At 31.9% G+C, this 19,026-nt stretch overlaps 1 protein-coding gene and 1 long non-coding RNA gene across 9 annotated transcripts in view; one reads left to right on the forward strand and one right to left on the reverse strand.

Moving 5' to 3' along the window:
- LOC143253201 (uncharacterized) overlaps positions 1-9,049 on the forward strand; it is a 29,609-nt gene extending 20,560 nt beyond the window's left edge. The window contains exons 2-3 of the long non-coding RNA XR_013029443.1: positions 3,234-3,322; positions 7,696-9,049. This is a non-coding gene — a long non-coding RNA (uncharacterized LOC143253201). The remainder of the gene's footprint in view (positions 1-3,233; positions 3,323-7,695) is intronic.
- Positions 9,050-9,547: 498 nt separating this feature from the next.
- The window catches only part of LOC143253198 (vascular endothelial growth factor receptor kdr-like), an 87,208-nt gene continuing 77,729 nt past the window's right edge, over positions 9,548-19,026 (reverse strand). For all 8 annotated transcript variants that reach the window (XM_076506645.1, XM_076506642.1, XM_076506649.1 and 5 more), the window contains 2 exons: positions 18,476-18,581; positions 9,548-11,689 (listed from right to left, as the gene is read on the reverse strand). In XM_076506645.1, coding sequence (XP_076362760.1) covers positions 11,171-11,689; positions 18,476-18,581 — 625 coding nt within the window. In that variant the 3' untranslated portion in view covers positions 9,548-11,170. The remainder of the gene's footprint in view (positions 11,690-18,475; positions 18,582-19,026) is intronic.

Below are 19,026 nucleotides of genomic sequence, written 5' to 3' on the forward strand. Positions count from 1 at the left end.
AACTAAACGTCTATAACCATTTCGATTTCATAATCTGTAAATTTAAATCGTACAGGTTATCTTTAAAACCAGTCTTTATAAGCGTGTCGTACTTTGGAAAATGTTACTACTTAATTCAGAGTACACAATCTGAATTAAAATTATATCAAGTAATCAAGTGATCTTGTTTTGAGAGGGAGTTATTAAAAATAATTATTGTAAATCTTCCAGCACAAATGATACTATCAATCGTTCAATAGGCTCATAGGTATGTCAATTGTAATTTCACAGGCCATTGGGATCTAATTAAATAGGAGATCCCTTGGTAAAAACTGACCATTTAAAAAGTGACGTATATTATCGTTATTTTTTCGTGTTTAGTTAAATACTTAATGTTTCACTTGTACACTTAATCTGTGTGTGTTGTACTCGTTCATATTTTTTTTAAAGCAAACAAGTATTATATTTTATTTTTGAGGTTTGTGACAAAATTTAGTGGTTCATTTAAGCGAATGTGATAAGGCTAGTTATATTATTAAAAAAGCCTATTTCAATATATGTTTCTAATTTAATAGGGTAATGACTGCCTCGAAAAATAAATTATATATAAAAAACGAATTATTGTGGTTCTATTGCAACAGAGATTAGTTATTATGGCTATATTTAACTAACTTAACTATGTAATAAGGGGTTTTTATGCTTTGGTAACAACAAAAGGCTGTCAGAGGATAAAAAATTACTCGAAGAGATTATTCACAATTTTCTTCGGCAGTTATAAATGTATTATTTGTTGTAAAGCGCAAAACTACGTAATCTGTGTTGTAACCGCCACAGTTATCGAAACTTAGATGTCCTCGGAATTATTGCTGGGCCATCTGGATAGGGCAAGATTTGAAGTAAAGTTTTTAATTTTTTATTTAATTAAAGAGTTGTCAACAAGAGAGTCTAAATCTAGGCATGCCAGGTATATCAATGGTTATAGTTCCCAGACTGTAAATCTAAGGATTTATGGTTTGTTTGTGTGCCATTGCGAAAAAAAACATGGTCCATGCTTTGAAGCCTTAGATGTGCAAAAAATAGTAGCAATCAAATCTCATTTTTCAATTAGATTAAATCAAGCGTTGGCAATGAGTGCTGTTGCTTTGCTGCTATTCTTTTTGTTTATCAGTTGAACATTAGAAACGGCTTGTGTGTCTAGCCATTGTGTAACTGTACGCGAATTTTCGGAACAAAACAAACCTAAACTAAAAGTAGAAATAAAATGAAAACTTCTTGAGCACAGGCTTCCGACATGTTCGATAATCTGTGACGCAGTGGTAATTCTGTGAACTTACAACGCTAGAAACTACCTTTCGATATCTAAGGTGGGTAGAGCACAGATAGCTCATTGTGTAGCTTTTTACTTAATTTCAAACATACAAATAATAACGTATAAAAAGAAAATACACATACAAAAACAAAAGATTAGAAAACTTGTCTAGTTACTGAATATTTAACAATATTTTGCAGTACGTGAGAAGTAGGGTTGTCACTTCAGTATTGAGTGGATGATACCTCATGCTGATTGGCTGTTTCGTTTGTTTTTGAATTTCGCACAAAGCTACTCGAGGGCTATCTGTGCTAGCCGTCCCTAATTTAGCAGTGTAAGACTAGAGGGTAGGCAGCTAGTCATCACCACCCACCGCCAACTCTTGGGCTACTGTTACCAACGAATTATGGGATTGACAGTCACATTATAACGCCCCCACGGCTAAAAGTGCGAGCATGTTTGGCGCGACGGGGATGCGAACCCGCGACCCTCAGATTACGAGTGGCACGCCTTAACACGCTTGGCCACGCCGGGCCCTTGGCTGTTTTATCGGAGAGGTGTGTAATATTATCAAAGTTGACAAGGTCGTAGTTCCAAGTTTCGATACGGATACCAGAGGGCGAGTTGCTATTACGACATGGCACACTGCCATGTTACCAAAAATTTCCATCAGGAACACGTTGTTAGACCACCATGACAGGTGGCCATGTAAGCTGATTACGTATTAGTATCACAATGACTCATATAATCTATGTCTCATCATGTCTATAATTTATCACTAATTAATTTATTTCATTTTCCTAAAAAGTACGCTGAAAACTAATTCATTAACTCAATTATAATTAACTTATTATAAAAAAGAACGCTTAACGCTAATTCATTTATAATTAATTCATCTTAAAAAGGACATTCATTTTATTGTCATTCAATTAGTTTTACATGTCTAATACAATAATTAAAACTTAGTTAATCAATAACTAAATATTTTCTGTATTAAATTATTACATTTTCTGTGCTAAAAGGACTATATTTTACTCAGCCTGACGTATACAATAAATTACAAATATGGAAGTTCCAGATCAAATTTAGTATAATACATGTAACTGTTTATTTAGATTTAAAAAAGGAAAAGGTATGTATTATCTTTTATCATAAGAAACTTGAATGTTACTGAAATAGAATTTATGGATTGTTTGCCCATTTTATACAAACGATCGAAATATATGTTGTTTGGGCGCCTTTCCTGTCTATTTATGCCTAATAGATTTGTTTTATTTACACCACTATATAAACAAATGTTTAAATATTTCCTAATGTGTGATACCTTTCAAGTCTTGATTTGTATACTGAAGATCAGTCTTAAAACTGTAAGTGCATGGTGGATTTAGTATTTATGAGTTTTGCATAATTTTTAAAATAAAGAAAATTTTGATTACTTAGGTAAAGTGAATATTAATTAGGGCTTATTATTATAAAATGATTATGCTAACTAATAATTTTTGTTACAAACAATGAATTGCTATTAAAACTTTAATCACATAGTTTTTGTATTGTATTGTATTGTAAAAAATAATCCTATAGCTATTTTCTCCAAGTCTGCCACTGACTTCGTATCTAATGCTTTAATTTACATTACATTTTAACACAGCATAAGTGATATGGTCAAGCTAGATATGCCCTTTTATTGTTTTTAATTTTGAAATAGGCACATATTTAGTAAACTATGTGTTAAGGGTTGGTGACGTCAGTATGTCTGAAGTACTGTCACATGTGAAGTAACGTGAAAGAGACATCAGTTCATTAGTCTTGTATACTTATAATAGAAACAACTTGTAGAGACTTGTATGTATGTTTCGTGCCAGACAATCTGAAAGTTGTAGTAACTTTCTGGTAAAATAAATAGTAACATCGGGTTATGCATAATTTGTAAAACATTATTTTACAGAACATGGAAATAAGTTATGTATTCCATACTTTCTCAATATGTGTGTTTGGAGGTGATCAATGGCTACAAAGAAAATGGACGGATAAGTAGTAAGTGAATCATTTATTATTTTTAGCTCAGATATTAATTAAAATGATGATGATCTATACTGAAGATTTTCAGAAGTACTGTCATAGTAAATCCAATAGACAGGCATTAACATAATAGTAATTAAACATATGCATACATGAAAGTCTGCCTTTGTAAAAAGTCATGTAATATACAGAAATATGCGTAAATGATTTTGTTGTATAAAATCAAATTAGTAAAAGTGTTATTACATAATAAACGTTTTACTGACAATGTAAAATGTTGTATAAAGTCAAAGTAGTAAATATATATTAATTTTAATTATTGTATGATATTACCATTTTAAGGGTTATTTAAACCTATAGTCATGTATTGTATGCATGAGATTAAGGTATAGTTCTTTTAGGACAGGAAAGATAATTATTTAGTACTGAAAAATCTTTATTCACTTGGTTGAGTAAGTTTTAATTATTGTATTTTCCTTGTAGAACTAATTAAGTGATACGAAAATCTAATGCCCCTTTTATGAGGAATTAATTACAAATAAATTAGTGTTAAGCGTCCTTTTAGGACGATTTAATTAATTAATTAGTGATTAATTATATACATGATGAGACAAACATTGTACGAGTCATGTCTGTCCAGGAAATCGCCATCTGGTAGCAACAATTATAACTATGACCTCATAATGTTTTATTATAATCTCCCATCTTCTGAAGCAAACAAATCAGCGTGAAGGATTCATTTTCTTTTGGATGCTGAAGTGCCAACCTCACTAATTATGTGTGATGGATTTATTAAAAATTCAGAACATTAGAGATAATGGAATGCTTTGTGTAATTCATTGAAAGGTAGAATTTTGAACACTATGTGGTGTGTCTTTTGGTAATTAAATTTATTAAAAAAGTTGTTTATGATAGCAAAATTAAATAGAATGTGATTTTGTTTTTATATGGTACATTTAAATTTAATATCTGTTCCAAGTATTTTTAATTGAGAAATATATTTTACTTTGACTAATAATGCTTAAACAACCAGCAGGTTTTTAAGTTTAAATAATGTTTTTCGAGTTCCATTCACAATGAATTCATAGCCATTTGTTTTTCCATATTTTATCACAAATTTACCATTCCATTGTAAACTGTCTTCCCAACAAAGAACAAACTTCAAATGAGTGTTAGCTTCAACATTCAGGTTTTGCAAAATAGTTTCTGTATTAACTTGGTTCACAATAAGAAAAACAAAAGATTAGATATTTGTTTAGTGTACCCCTCAATGGTACAGCGGTATGTATGAAGACTTTCAACACTAGAAATCGACTTTTAGTGTGAAGAGTACAAATAACTCATTTTGTAACTTTGTGCTTATTTACCAACAAATATTATATAGTGATTACGCTTAAGGTAAAAACTTAGCAGACGTTTTATTTTCGACAATATATAAAATATTTAAATCTTCAATTGTCTCTTGAAAATGAAAAAAAATTCAAAAAATAATTCTTAGTACCTCTTATGCAGAAGTGCAGTGGTAGTAATTTATTACATCTGGAATGAAAGGGAAGACTGATGTAAATATAAATAAAATAAACTTTATTTACTGAAGATAATATAAAATTTTACATTGGCTCATCGTCTGTAAACACACGAAATTATATAATTCAATCAATATGGAAACAAATTTTAGTGTTGAAATAAACTAGAGGCTATTTGGCTGATTGAAATAGTTAACTAAATGGAATACACAATTATCAGATCGTCGAAGACATACAGTAGTAACCAGAAATATGCCTGCTTCATGTTACAGTCGAAGAATAAGTTTTTCTTTCATACAGAAGGTAAAGTAGGACAAGATACACTATCCTATGAAGTAGTAGATTAGTAGTTCCCCAACTGTGTTACATAGAACCTCAAGGTTTCACAAACGGTTTCCATAGAACAAAAATCAGTAATGATTGACGCACTCAATATTACTAAAGCATCACAACTAGCTCTGTCAAGGAAAACAAACTCACTTATCATACTGACAGATGTGTTGTTCTTTCTTCATAGTTTTGCATGAATCCAAGCTTTTTATGATGCGTCACGTAGAATAATTCTACAATAGAATGCATATACATACATATATGAAAAATCGTTCTAACACTTGGGTGTGTTTGTTTTGGAATTTCAACCAACCAGTACAACATAAAAAATTTACTGATAATCAGTATTTTAATATAATATAAGTTTTAAGTTTTTAATTCTATAAGGCAATATGTAAAAAATAATAATAATAACATCCTGAATTCCTCTAGCGTGAAAAATGATTTTTTTTCTAGGCATTCCCTCTTGTTTAATTTATTTACCATCTCCTCCGAAAACGAAATTTAACGTCTTCACAACTTGTCTGTGATCGCATGTAGCTTAGGCATAGGTACTGTGCGTAACTGAGCTCTGAGCGAAAACTAGTGGATGGATGTCATCACTGATGCTTCAGAAACTTGCATATTACTGTTTCAATCTTGATAATGGAAGGAGGTTGCCTGTATATACTTGTGGTTATTGGCTATTTCACAAAATTGGCTGAATCTTATTCATTGGTCAATCAGTTAACATAGTCTATGGCTGATGCACTGGTGGAATATTATATAACTTGATTTGAAGCACCTTGAGAGATACACATCCACCTAGCTAACAGTGATAACGAACTTTCTCAGAGGTGAGTATAGTCTTGGGTGCAATGAAGACATAAACTTCATATTCCATATTCTCCTCCACACACGCACACTCTGACAGTTTAGTGGAATGTATGATATAAACTGTCAACTTTATGCTTGCTAAGTTTGTTAACCATATCAAAATCAACCTGTATTATGGAATACAATGCAACTCAACAGAGATTAACAGGTTCTTTATCGTATCTGTTCATGTCCAGCAGAAACGTCTTCCTCCCCGCAGACATGATTTATGGTCATTCATTTAGAATGTTTGCCCTACTATACCACAAAAATACATAAAGGGATTAAGATATGAATTATTTAGCATGCACAAGAAAAAAAATTTATTATAAGACAGTGGTTATGGTGTAGCTTTGGTATATGTCATCAACATGAAAGCCTCTTGGATCTGATTGTACAAACCACGTATTGTACTTCAATGAGTTGGTCTATTAATGTAAAAGTTGTAGCACTTGAGAGATGTATGCAAATGCATAGAACAAATAGACTAGCTGTATCCACATGACCAATAAACCTCTAGTGAATTGGTTAGATCAAGAGTAAGAAGAAAAGACAGTTGAACCAAATTAGATAGAAATCACTATTTACCTCACTCTGTTATTGAAGACAAAGAGAAATGAGCTGAGAGTACTTACCTGGATGTTGAAACATTAGTCAAATGAGGTAATGTGAAGCTCAGCTCCAACTATTCATGAACACCACTGATGAAGACCTCCCACCTGGTGTGACTTGGAATAAATCTGGTCATAATAGACAGGATTTTCTAGAGATGCCATGGAAGTTTATATCTTGTTCAAGGGATAACTCATGGTTCCATCAACCATGAAGGAAACCAGGGTCAATAACTGAAAACTAAAAGTGAGCAAAAAGGTTCCCTGGAGCACTCTCGGAGACCTCCATCATGCAGGTTCTCTTGAGAGTTACTGATGGCTTTTACTTGTTTGGTAAAGTTGAAGCTTTAGATCATTGATGTCAACTTTATTTTGATATAAGTTATAACTGAAAAGTATTTTCCTTATATGTCATTTTGTATATGTGTCTGTTTATAATGTCAATAACCTAACCTTCAGAGGTATTGTGTCTTGTATAAAAATACTGTGTGCATTTGTGTATGTATACATTTAAAAACATTTTCATTGTGAGATGAGTACACTAGTGATATGTGTAAAAGGTATTCTGATACATATTGGTTTCTGTCACTGTGCAATCAATTGTAAGAAGTACATTTTATTTTTAGGGCTGTATTTGAAAGGGCTTGTTTAGTATTTTAATTGTTTGGCATGTTTAATTAAGAATTCCTTGCGAATATATTTGTGGTATCCTAAAAAAGATTTTATTACAACTATGTTTCATGTCATTTAAAGGTCATTCTTTTTTTTTTAATCAAGAAAGAATTATGCTAAGTTAGAGCAATTTTATATGATATATCTATATTGTTAAAGAGTACATATACTGTTATGAGTTTTGATTATTTGACTACAACTAACCATTTCATTGCAGCTGGAATGCCTATTTCCTAGTGCCTCCACCCTCTCACACTACCTTTGGGTCAGATGTTCCACATGGTTGTTCAGAATTGTCACACATTACTTGTATGGGAAGTAAAATGAGTTGTAATTATTTATTGGCATCACACCAAATATTAATATATGGTTTCCCTCAATGTTTTTCACTCAGCCCTTCAGTAACCAACAAGATGCCTAAGTGGAATGTACGACAACTGCATGCTGACCAAGCAGCAAGTAGTAACCCTAACTACTATGTAAATACGCTTGATGCAAGTGACTCAGATAGCTCAGAAGACACTGAAAGTAAATGAAATGGTGCTCAAATGTGTGATGATGAAGAGGCAATGAGACAAGAGGATGTTAACTCTCCATCTAGTAATGATTTCAAAATGATGAACCTATATGCAGCAGAGGTAGGCATAAACAGCATCAACATTTGCCTCAGTTGTGTGATGGAGTGGGAGCACTTGGAAATACAAGTCCCAGCTGTAGTGAAATGGTTAATAATCATCAATAATAGGTTTTCTTTTTGTGTCATATTTCTAATCAGTTAAAAGATTTCTGTTAGTATATGTGTGTGCTTGCATTTATCTTAAAGGGTACTTTTCTCAAGTGTACTTATATACTGTTTGTTTGTTTTTTGAATTTCTCGCAAAGTTACATGAGGATTATCTGCGCAAGGTGTCCCTAATTTAGCAGTTGGACTACTCTTTTACTAACAGGTAGTGGGATTGAATGTCACATTATAGCACTGCCATGACTGAAAGGGCAAGCACGTTTGGTGTGAGAGGGATTAAAACCTGCAACCCTCAGATTATGAGTCAGTGCCCTAACAATCTGGCCATGCCAGGCTCCTTATATACAGCATTTTTGTTGTTCAAGGGTTGTGACACCTATGTGGAATGTAAGTGTTTTCAGGTGCAAGAGAAAGTTAATGCACTGTTTGTAAAGTGTGTGATTTTAAAAATTCATTTGTTTTGAAAATTAAAGTTAATTGTCAGCTTGAGGACAAGCGTGAATCAGGGAATAGAGGAAAATATGGTATGTGAATACACCATGTATTTCTATCTTCTTGTAAGTTTATAGTGTCTATTCTATATTTACACTTTGTTCTGTATATGTACAAGTTTTACATAAGCTATTACAGTGGTTTGGTTTAGTTACTTTTATCTTGAGTAGATTATATTACTACAATACTGCACCTTGTGCAAGATTCTTGACAGCAGAATCCTTCAGTGGTCATTTACTCAGATATAATGAGAATGACCAAATATATGGGTAGAATAGTGGCTTTTGATAAATGAGACAAGAACATTGGATTTAAACAGTCAGTCAGGTGGATTCAACTTGAACAGTTGAATATAGAATGGTTCAGTAAAAATGATCATCATGTGTAAGTACTAGCAAGTACATGCGCGCACACACACACACACACACACACACACACACTGTATTTATGTTTTATTGTAATAATATAATATAAATATTATTTTGTATTTTACTTTGTATCTAGTATAATTATTCCCTGTAATATCACATATTGGTTAATAAAATATTTAGTATTACTTTGTGATTGATATCTTGATTGAATCACAAGTCATTAGGTTGCCTCAGTCTTTCCTGACCATAGTTCTAATGTTGTCTAATTCACTATCATTTTTCTAACTTAACATTTATTTCACTCTTTAAAAAATGGCTATGTCTAATGCTTCTCAATATAGATTGTATATTTAATGATCTTGAATTACAAAATTACTAGTTTGGTACATAATGATTAAACTAGAACAATTACATAAAATTATCTGTTAAAAATTTAATATATAATTATTCACATGCAAATAGATGTATTCAAGATAAAATGAATGATACTTGAAATATTCTAAACTTAAAAACACAATTACATATTATCTTAGGAACTAAGTTTTGAATAAGAATTTGAAAGCATGATATTAATTACTTTTGAAAATTATTTTTCACAATAAAACATGTACTAAACCTATAACAGACAATCAACTCAGATATTCAATGTAAATATTCTTTAATTTCATGTCTCAGAAACACATGCAGTCTAGAATTTTCAATAACTACCATTTAAATTGCATAATAATCTTCATATAATTCATAATTTTATTTATTTTACTGTTTTCTATATAGGAAATTAAAAAAAAAATTTCAAACTTTTATCTGATGGTAAAAAACAACCACAACTTTACTTCAATAACAGTATGAATTGTTTCTTGTAAGTTTTACCCTTCCTTTGACACATTTGAATATTAAAACAAAAATGTTCCTGAGAAAACAAACATATTTATGTATGTATATTTCCAGATATAGGTTACTTTATTTACATTAATAGAAATGTCTAGCAAAAACCTCCACTTGGCATTAAACGAAGCTAAGAATATATATATTTTCACACACACATAATATACTAGTTACACACAATACATACAAAATATATTTTAAACTAAGATGACCAGAGTAGTGACTAGTGGCAGTAAAATAATGTGACTAACCTTCATAAAAATGCTAAAAAGTATTGATTTTTACCATAAAAGATACAAACATAGTTGGAAAAACTAAATTAGTTATTTTTATTCTTACCTATAACACTAGTATTTGTACTATGCTTAAACCAGAAAGGTCATTCAAACAGTTAAATATCAAAATACTTTCAATTATTTTAAAGAAAAATTACTGTATAATATGCTTTTCATATGTCATAATAAGGATAGTAATATTACTGTGTGTAAACCTTGCAAAATCAGTAACAAATAGTCTAATATAAATGGTAATGGTAATATGTCAACAATCCTAAGAACAATAAATATGTTGTTACAACTTTAAGATTTACATACTATAGTTAAGCAGTTAATTTTGACAGCATCCAACAACATTATTAATCAGTAGATGCTACAAGAATTACTCTGCACAGATATCAAGTCATTAAACCATACCGACAAATAAATAATACAATAAATTGGTTTCAGATTAAATTCCACAGTATTCAGCATTAAAATTATGCTTTTATATAAAACTAAACAAATGTCTTGTTATCAAACAAATGAAATTAATCAAAATATAGATTGTGACACATTTGTGTTATCATCACTGATTAAAGTTGCTTCAGATACAGATATGATAAATTCATTAAAGCTACAGTGAAATAAGTATTAAAGATTATCCACTCAAATCCTGTGATATAAAATATAAGCATTCCAAAGTTAAACTAAAATTTTTAACACTTCACTAAACAGTACTGAACAATACTTGATAAACTAATGATATAGAATACTTATAACAACCTGCATTTTTCAGTTTTCAAAATTACTATAGCATAAAGCTTTGTGAATTTCATTTCCCTTCTTGTTCTATACTGGAAGTGTATCTATTTCTTTATGCAACTATACATACTCTTCCATTATGACCAACCCTTACTTTTATCACTTGCAACAAACAGGAAGAGTTATTTCACATTAACAACTATAATGTATATTGCTTTGTTCTTGCTATGTATGCTTTTAATTAATTACAACTATATCTATTAGTTAAATATAATATAGATTTTTAATGTACTTCTTAAACATTTAAATAATCTAGAATACTGTTTATGATCACTTTCCTTGTTTATTTTTACTTGTTCTTCACACATCATATCCAGATGGAGAATCTACAACTACAAGACTGTAAGAAGGAGGAGCCATATTAAAGGAACCAGAATGTATATCATCCTCTGGATCAGTAAACACAGAATCGCTATGCATTTTCCTCTTGGTGACTTTTTGGTTATTACTGTCTGTTCCTCCCATAAACAAATAATCAGGAATGTTGCTTCCATTATGGTCTGTTTCATCAGAGTTGACTTCTGGAATACATGCCATTCTATCGTGCCACGTGTCTCCGACAGATTCTAATTGGATCATGGGAACAACTTCCATGGGTTCTTTTGGAGCTGGACCATCTCCAACTGGTCGACATGTGGTGACATTGTCATAATGGCTCCAAGGATCTGACAACCTGGCTTCAGGTTTTTTGGAAGCAAGCTGATTATTTTGTCTCATGTTCGTGTAGTCTGTATTTGTTCCTCCCATTGTTAAGTAATCATTATTATTCTGAGAAGTTTCATTCATCTCTGAATAAGGGTTGTTCAGCTCAACATAGTACTGAAATAAAAGAAAAGTTTTAGTACAGTAATATACAAAGTTCCTTAAAATTTTATAAATCTGAGATAGTTTAATTTTTTCTATCTCCTGCACGAGCAATTTGAATCTAAAATGGTTGCACTAAAATTAAGTGTTTTATTGTCGGTTTTAGTGTTATTGTTTAGTTGACTGAGTGACTTAATATTTAATGATTACTTAGTGTCCATAACATGAGCATTAAAAATTAATAATTTTAGAAGTAACAGTAGTGACAGATTTCATTATATAATTCAGTAAGAGCTGTTTGTTGTGTGTATAGTTCAACTGTTGTACTAGTGTTAATGCCATCTTTTTCAAAACCTTTGTTTTTCTTGATATATAAGTATTTTTACATCATAATGTCTCCTAGTTTGTAGAAAATTCTAGTCCTGAGAAGGAAAAGGTAGCCAAGCAAGCACAAGTGAAGTTCAGTCAGAAAAAAAGTAAAAAACATGAAGTTAGCCAGTATGTGAGTAGCTAAACAGGTGATGTAGTGAGTTTCACAGTTTAAGAGAGATACGGAGAATAATTTTTCTTGTCAAAGGGTGTTCTGAAGTGTGGACTTTAATGAAAATGAGACAATTAATTAAAGTTCAGGATACAACTGTGGTAACCCACAGGGTAGCATATGTGAATCATTCACAATACTACCATGTTAAGAGGAAAGAAAAATAGTTCATTTTTTTCATTTGGGTTCAGGAGTAACTGAACCAGCCTGTGTGGACTTTTTTACAAGAAAAGAATTATTTAAGAGTTTTAGATAAAACTGTGATTTCCTATAGTGTAAAGTTACAACTGTGGTAACTCACAGGGTAATATATGTGAATCATTCACTGATACTATTGTGATAAGAGTAAAGAAAAATAGTTCATTTCTTCATTTAGGTTCTGGAGTAACTGAACCAGCCTATGTGGACTTTTTTACAAGAAAAGAATTAAGAGTTTTAGACAAAACTGTGATTTCCTATAGTGTAAAGAATTTTTGTACACATGCTTCACTTGTTTTAAATATGTATTATTTTTAAACAAGTGGATTCTGTGATGTTCGTTTATCATTGATATTTATTGCCAACAAGTCACAGACACCTACTGCAGAAGAATCCCAGCTCACTCATACTTAAAACCCTGGCATTAACAAAGTGAATTATAGGGATAACTTACTGTCAATTGTTAACAAGGGATTTTTCTAATAATTCAAACAACTACATTCTTCTTCTTCTCACAATCAAAGCCTACCTTCAAGCCTTATCTCAGGTCATAAATTCACAATTAGTTGGATTGCAATTTAAAAAAAAATAATTTCTTCATTCTAGTATCAAAGAAAAACTTTTAAAAACTACCAAGTTAAATCTTCAACTCTTGTTAATAAAAAAAAAACACCTTCTAATAATTCGAAATATCACAAAACCATGTTCAATTTACACTTAATAACAAAACTATATTTGTCTTGAGGTTCAAGTTAATATTTTAATTGTTTTAGCCTATATGGACTATTTCTTTCTCTTTGTACACACACACATATATATATATAGCATTATCAATATGAATCATGTTTGTACTAATTTTACTTATTAATTCATGTGATGAGCATGTAGTTTGTTAAATGTAAAAGTGTTTCATAGATTGTTATTTTGAATTTCAACCTTTGCTTCTAATATACAAATTAAGTTAAACATGTACAAAATATACAAAAAAGAACTATGATATAGCAAAAGTGTTCTAATAGTGTAAGCTGTATAGAAATAGATACAAAGATTTTATTCCTACTTTATATGATTAGGAATTTTACATACATCCTGCAGTTTCAGAGGTTATCAGAAGGTACATGTGCTGTGAGAGACCTTAGAGGGCATTGCATATATAATTTAGATCCTATGCCCACCAGTTTCAGATGTGAAAAGTCTATGATGAATACAGATCAAAAACTAAATAAAATACAACTAAAACTAAATATAAAAATAATAATAATGTAAATTGATATCTAACAGCAGTGAATACGAGTTAACTTATTTCAGTTATGTTTTCTGCCAACCTAAATAAATAAGTTCCCTTACAATACAGCATATGCTATCATTTGACTATTTTTACATCACTTAAAATACTATATAATGGATGTTTAAAGTAAAATTTAAGTTTAAAAATAATATTGCTGAGAAAAATTGGTAAGGCAATAATTATGCCCTTATTACTATTTAATACATTTCATTTGATTACTGTTATGACAATGATAATTGCCATCATCTTATTCTTCCATAATTTATTTGGATATACTGAGGTAAACTTTTCAAAATTTTCACACAGGTATTCTTGAATTTATTTAGCATTCTTGTGAATAAGATGCAAGCACTTTTAATATGCACTAATCCTTGCCTTGGCAGGTTAAACACCATAAGAATTACTCTACAGGTAGTACTTGTCCATGGGCAGTACTAGTCAACTGGGGGAAGGGGCCTTAAACAAACATTTTTGAACCTCTCACCTAATCCATTAAAAAGTACTAATTGCAATATTTTCACAGAGGGTGAAGACTACATCTACAATAAGGAGTAGCTCTATCATAAAGTAAAGCTGCAAAACTCTTGCTGAGAGATACAGGAGTTCTTAAGGTTATATGTTGTAAATAGTGTGTCTCAACCATATGCTAGTAGAGTTGCTAAAACTTGAGGCATTTAAATTAACTAGGTAAGCTCACCATAGTTTATAAATTACAAGAAGAGATCCCGACCATTTCCTGAAGGATCTCAAGAAGTAGTTTCTTGGAATGACTCAAGTCAGGATGTAGCAAAGCTGAGTTGACATTTCAACTTAGTGAAGAATACTGTAATTAATTTTTATTTTCAAAGCTCAAAAATATGAATTTCACAAAACCTTGGTCACATATGCAGATTATCTGTGAAGTTTACTTGATCTATAGGCTGTGAGAGGAGTTTCATCAAATTCACTTAGGAGATCACATATGTGACATAACAAGGATACCAGAAATTATTTTAATGGCAATACATTCGAGATAAGCATCATTAATTGTATGCTGGAGTTAAAGGAAAAGATAATAATATATCCTATGACAGGTGATTTAGCTTCAATATCTCAATAACAAAAAGAGTAGTGTCTCAGATACTGGTAAAAAGTGTCAAGCACTACCAGATTTCATTTTAAAGGAAATTAAGAATTCCCAAATCTAGTTATGATTGTTACACCACAAATGTAGAAGGAAATGTACCTCAAGAAGATACTTAGAGTGTAAGGCTCAGAGTTGAATTTGACCGTGACCCAAAAGGACAGTAAATGTAGAATTATCTATATCTTGTTGTTTGAGAGAAATAGCAGACACAGTACTTTTTCTGGTTGATGCTGCAACACATACAAGAAAATCAACAACAATCTATGGTTCCTGCTGTTCCAGATAGTTCAAACAAGTCAAGTCAAAGTTGGATCTGGTATCAGTTCAGGTGGGCACAACAGTCTTCTTGCACCAAGGGATATAGGAGCTAGTTTAATGAAGTTTGAACTTGGCCTCACATAGTACTTCATATTTACACACATATATGAAAATGAATCTTCAAAAAACAATATGTAATCAAGATCTGATTCAGCCTTGCAATATAAATGAAGTCATCACTTTGGTCAGTAAGCATGGACTTTATACTAGCAAATTGTCATAAACCAAACGACAGTGGATAGAAACATCTAACTCATTATTAGTGCCATTATACAGAGAATGAATGTACTTATCTTTGATATACTATTTATCACTGGTAACTTAGGGATGGATTTATTCCATAAACAGTCAGCCTGCTTCACCTGTGGAACATAAAAGCTGCATGTCCATATTAAACCATGGAATGACAAATGGTATAGTCTAGAGGCAGTGTACTACATGTATGCAGCGCCTCTGAATGTGCAAATGGTTTTCTGTGGCAACATGCAAGTCAAGACATTAAAGTTTCCTTGCTAAGATAGTTACTATTTGCTAATTATGGCCATAAATTAATTCAGCACCCAGCTGGGATGATTACCAATACAGTTAGAGTTAGTAGTTACTATAACTGGCTGTATAAGCTACTATTACTTCATCTTCACTATATTTAGATGACCTAGATGAAATACATTAAGAACTAAGGAATTTCAAATGCAATGAATTTAAATTCGTTTCAGTTTGATTGACTGATTGTCTGTGGAACATTTACACATGCAGTTATAGGAGATTTTAGTTGTGTTTGTTATAAGTGCATTCCTGAGGTAAGGCTTCAAGTTGTAGACTGAAAAATTATTCATTGATGCAGAAATTATAAATGAATTCAGTTTGTTCTTCAGTTTGATTGGATAGGAGAATGCATATTTTGGTAATAAACGATGAAGTCCACACTGTCAAGCCAGAGAAAGCCTGATTAACTTCAAGCATTATTAACTGGACTTTTGAAGAGAAAAATTAAATCATTTGAAGCTGAAATCTATATTACATCATTTTACAATGAGGTGATATGCTGTGACATGTTAATGTTAGGATTTTCCTGCAATGTTGTTGTTTACTTTTATAGAATTAAGTAATCAAACTTTTATTTAAGCCAAGTTGTTTAACAGATATACACTTTGATTTTCATTGTTAGAATCAAGTGTTAGTACTTCGCTCTTAAAAGAGAGTCAAGAAACATGCTCTAAGATGTAGGGTTTCATGTTTTGTGGCATGATTTCTTGATAAACAGAATCTATTAAATAAGTGTTTTGGAACTGATTGATTCTTCCATGTTTAACTGCAAATTCTAAAATACTCTGCTAAATAGTTATTTTTAATGTAAAAACACAATGCAAGTATCAATAAAGAAATTAATATCAATCAAGAGATCAGCATAGTAATATATGGAATTTAAAAATTAATTTCTGTAAAGTTCTAGTTATGAGAAGTTATAATTTTCTGTACTGAAAATCTATTTCCAAGAAGTACTTCCATTTACTCACAAGATTAGTTTTCCCAATTTTTGCTGCCCTCCATATCCTAACTTTTTCACAACACATGCCACAAGCTTTCTGCACTCCCCTTTTGGAATCATTATGCATCATCTATCTACCAATATGTGAGCACTTCTACCACTTAAAACATGTGATATCCTCTATGTGCTACTACTGAACCATCACTTCAAAGTTTGGCAGAAGATGTAACAACCAAAAGATTGTAGGAAGGTGGTGAAAAGTGTGAGTGGAGGGAAGTACCTATCAGAAATAAATGTTCAGTATAGGTAAACTATAACTTCCAATACAGTACTTCCCTCTGCTCAAAAGATTAGTTAGAATCTTACAGTGAAGAGGAAGAGGGACCAGTGTGAGGGATGAACAGGTATACTGCTCAAAAGCATCTGAAGAATACCTCTATATACGAGAGAAACAGATCAGATGACTGGAAGAGATTCTCTGCACCACTTCTGAATCAGGTATTTCCTCACCAGGACCAGCTAGGAACAAACATGGCAGAAAAGAAAGCACATCTGAGTGAAAAGGTATAAGTTAGGAAAGTGATCTCAACTGAATAAATATGGAAATTCAATCCCACAGAAGTGTATGTGTGTGTTTTTATAGCAAAGCCACATTGGGCTATCTGCTAAGCCCACCAAGGGGAATCGAACCCTTGATTTTAGCATTGTAAATCCGTAGACATACCGCTGTACTAGTGGGGGGGCCCCACAGAAGTGAATAATAGAGGATGTCCCATGGTACAGAATGGCTAGTCACTCAAGTTGGCAAATGGTACACCTTTTACATTAGCAGAACACCATTACTCTACTCTGAACTGAATGGTTATAGCTATCTATCTAGATCTCATCCAGAAGGATGCCTAAATGGTCAACCACCCCATGGCTTGGAAATAGTAAGTGGTAAGGACTCTCATACTCCACTGGAAGAAAGGGGGTCAAAAGAGCATTGGAGAGTATAAAGGAATGGTTACACCCAAGATAGTGCAATGGATAATCATAAAACCCTATTATAAAAAGTAGACTATATCAATTTATTCAATTGAAGCATGACAGGGATGAGAAGTTATCTCCTTCTGCTTCACCAATGGGTGGTATGGTCTGTATAAAGCAAATGTCACGATGTTATTGACCATCTACCAATCTTCTGAAACACCCCACTTTGAAGGTGAGTGTACGGGGCCATGGAAAGAATATGCAAATCAACATGGTGTATAGTGCAGATGTGTTTGTATATATAGAGAACACCTGGTAAATAACCATGCAGCACAGAGTAGAATCCACAAGATGAAATCTGAAGCAAGGGCCCTTGAAAGAAAAGAAAGAAGTGACAAAGACTTACCAAGTGTCATAGCCACATCAAAGTCTAAAGTACAGCTGCAGGTTATAGGTGATATCCTGAGGAAACAGAAACCTCAACTTGATGTAAGTAATGAGAGATGAACATTCTGTGGAGTAGACCACATGCCTCACTGCAGAATCTCCTCCAAAGACAAGAAGCAAAAGAAAAATGAGGTGTTGGATTGTACAAAGCATTTTGGAAATGAGACAAAGAGGAATAAGCCAACCTGAGTAAACAGATATGCCAACACAACAACACATACTGACACACTTTATAAAAATTCATCTCTTCTCACACAATAACATCACTGTGCCAATATCTTTCTCAAACTGTGCATACTGCATGTTCAATGCACTTTGTAACCAATTGTTAAGAGTAAAGGGAGAAAGATCCAGCGAGGAAGAGGGTTGCCATGAAATAGAGACAAGAACAGGTATTAAAATTACAACATAAAAACACATACCTTTCGAACACTGCTTTCTAAAAGGTTTCCAAGCTTATCAACCAGAGCAGTGAAGTCTGGCCGTCCTGCAGGTTCTTCCTTCCAACAATCCTGCATTATGTTATACCTAAAATGGAAACAATTCTAACTATAATAAAGTGTAAAGTATTATTATATACAACAAATAAAAAAATCACTAAAACATAACTATGAATGAGTAATAACTATTCAAAAACTCAGGAATGTCAGTGCTGGAAAAAAATTGTATGAAATCGAATTGTGTATTAACATATATGGAATATATTATAAATATAAATACACTGGTCTGGTTCACTATCAATCAAACGTTTTTTTGGATGTTTAGTCTGCTTTTTCTAAATATTAGTGCCAGAAAACATTTCTTGAGAGTTGAAAGACATTTTAGAATTAATCATACATTAGAAACATTTTCATAAATCAACTTTGCAGACCTCAGGTCTGTTTAAATATTTAACACAGTAACTTGAATGTATTGAAACATTTAAAATTCAGTTCCAAAAGGAAATATGGGATCTGACTTTTTAACACATTAA

Source organism: Tachypleus tridentatus, chromosome 6, assembly GCF_004210375.1.
Source record: "Tachypleus tridentatus isolate NWPU-2018 chromosome 6, ASM421037v1, whole genome shotgun sequence".
NCBI lineage: Eukaryota > Metazoa > Arthropoda > Merostomata > Xiphosura > Limulidae > Tachypleus > Tachypleus tridentatus.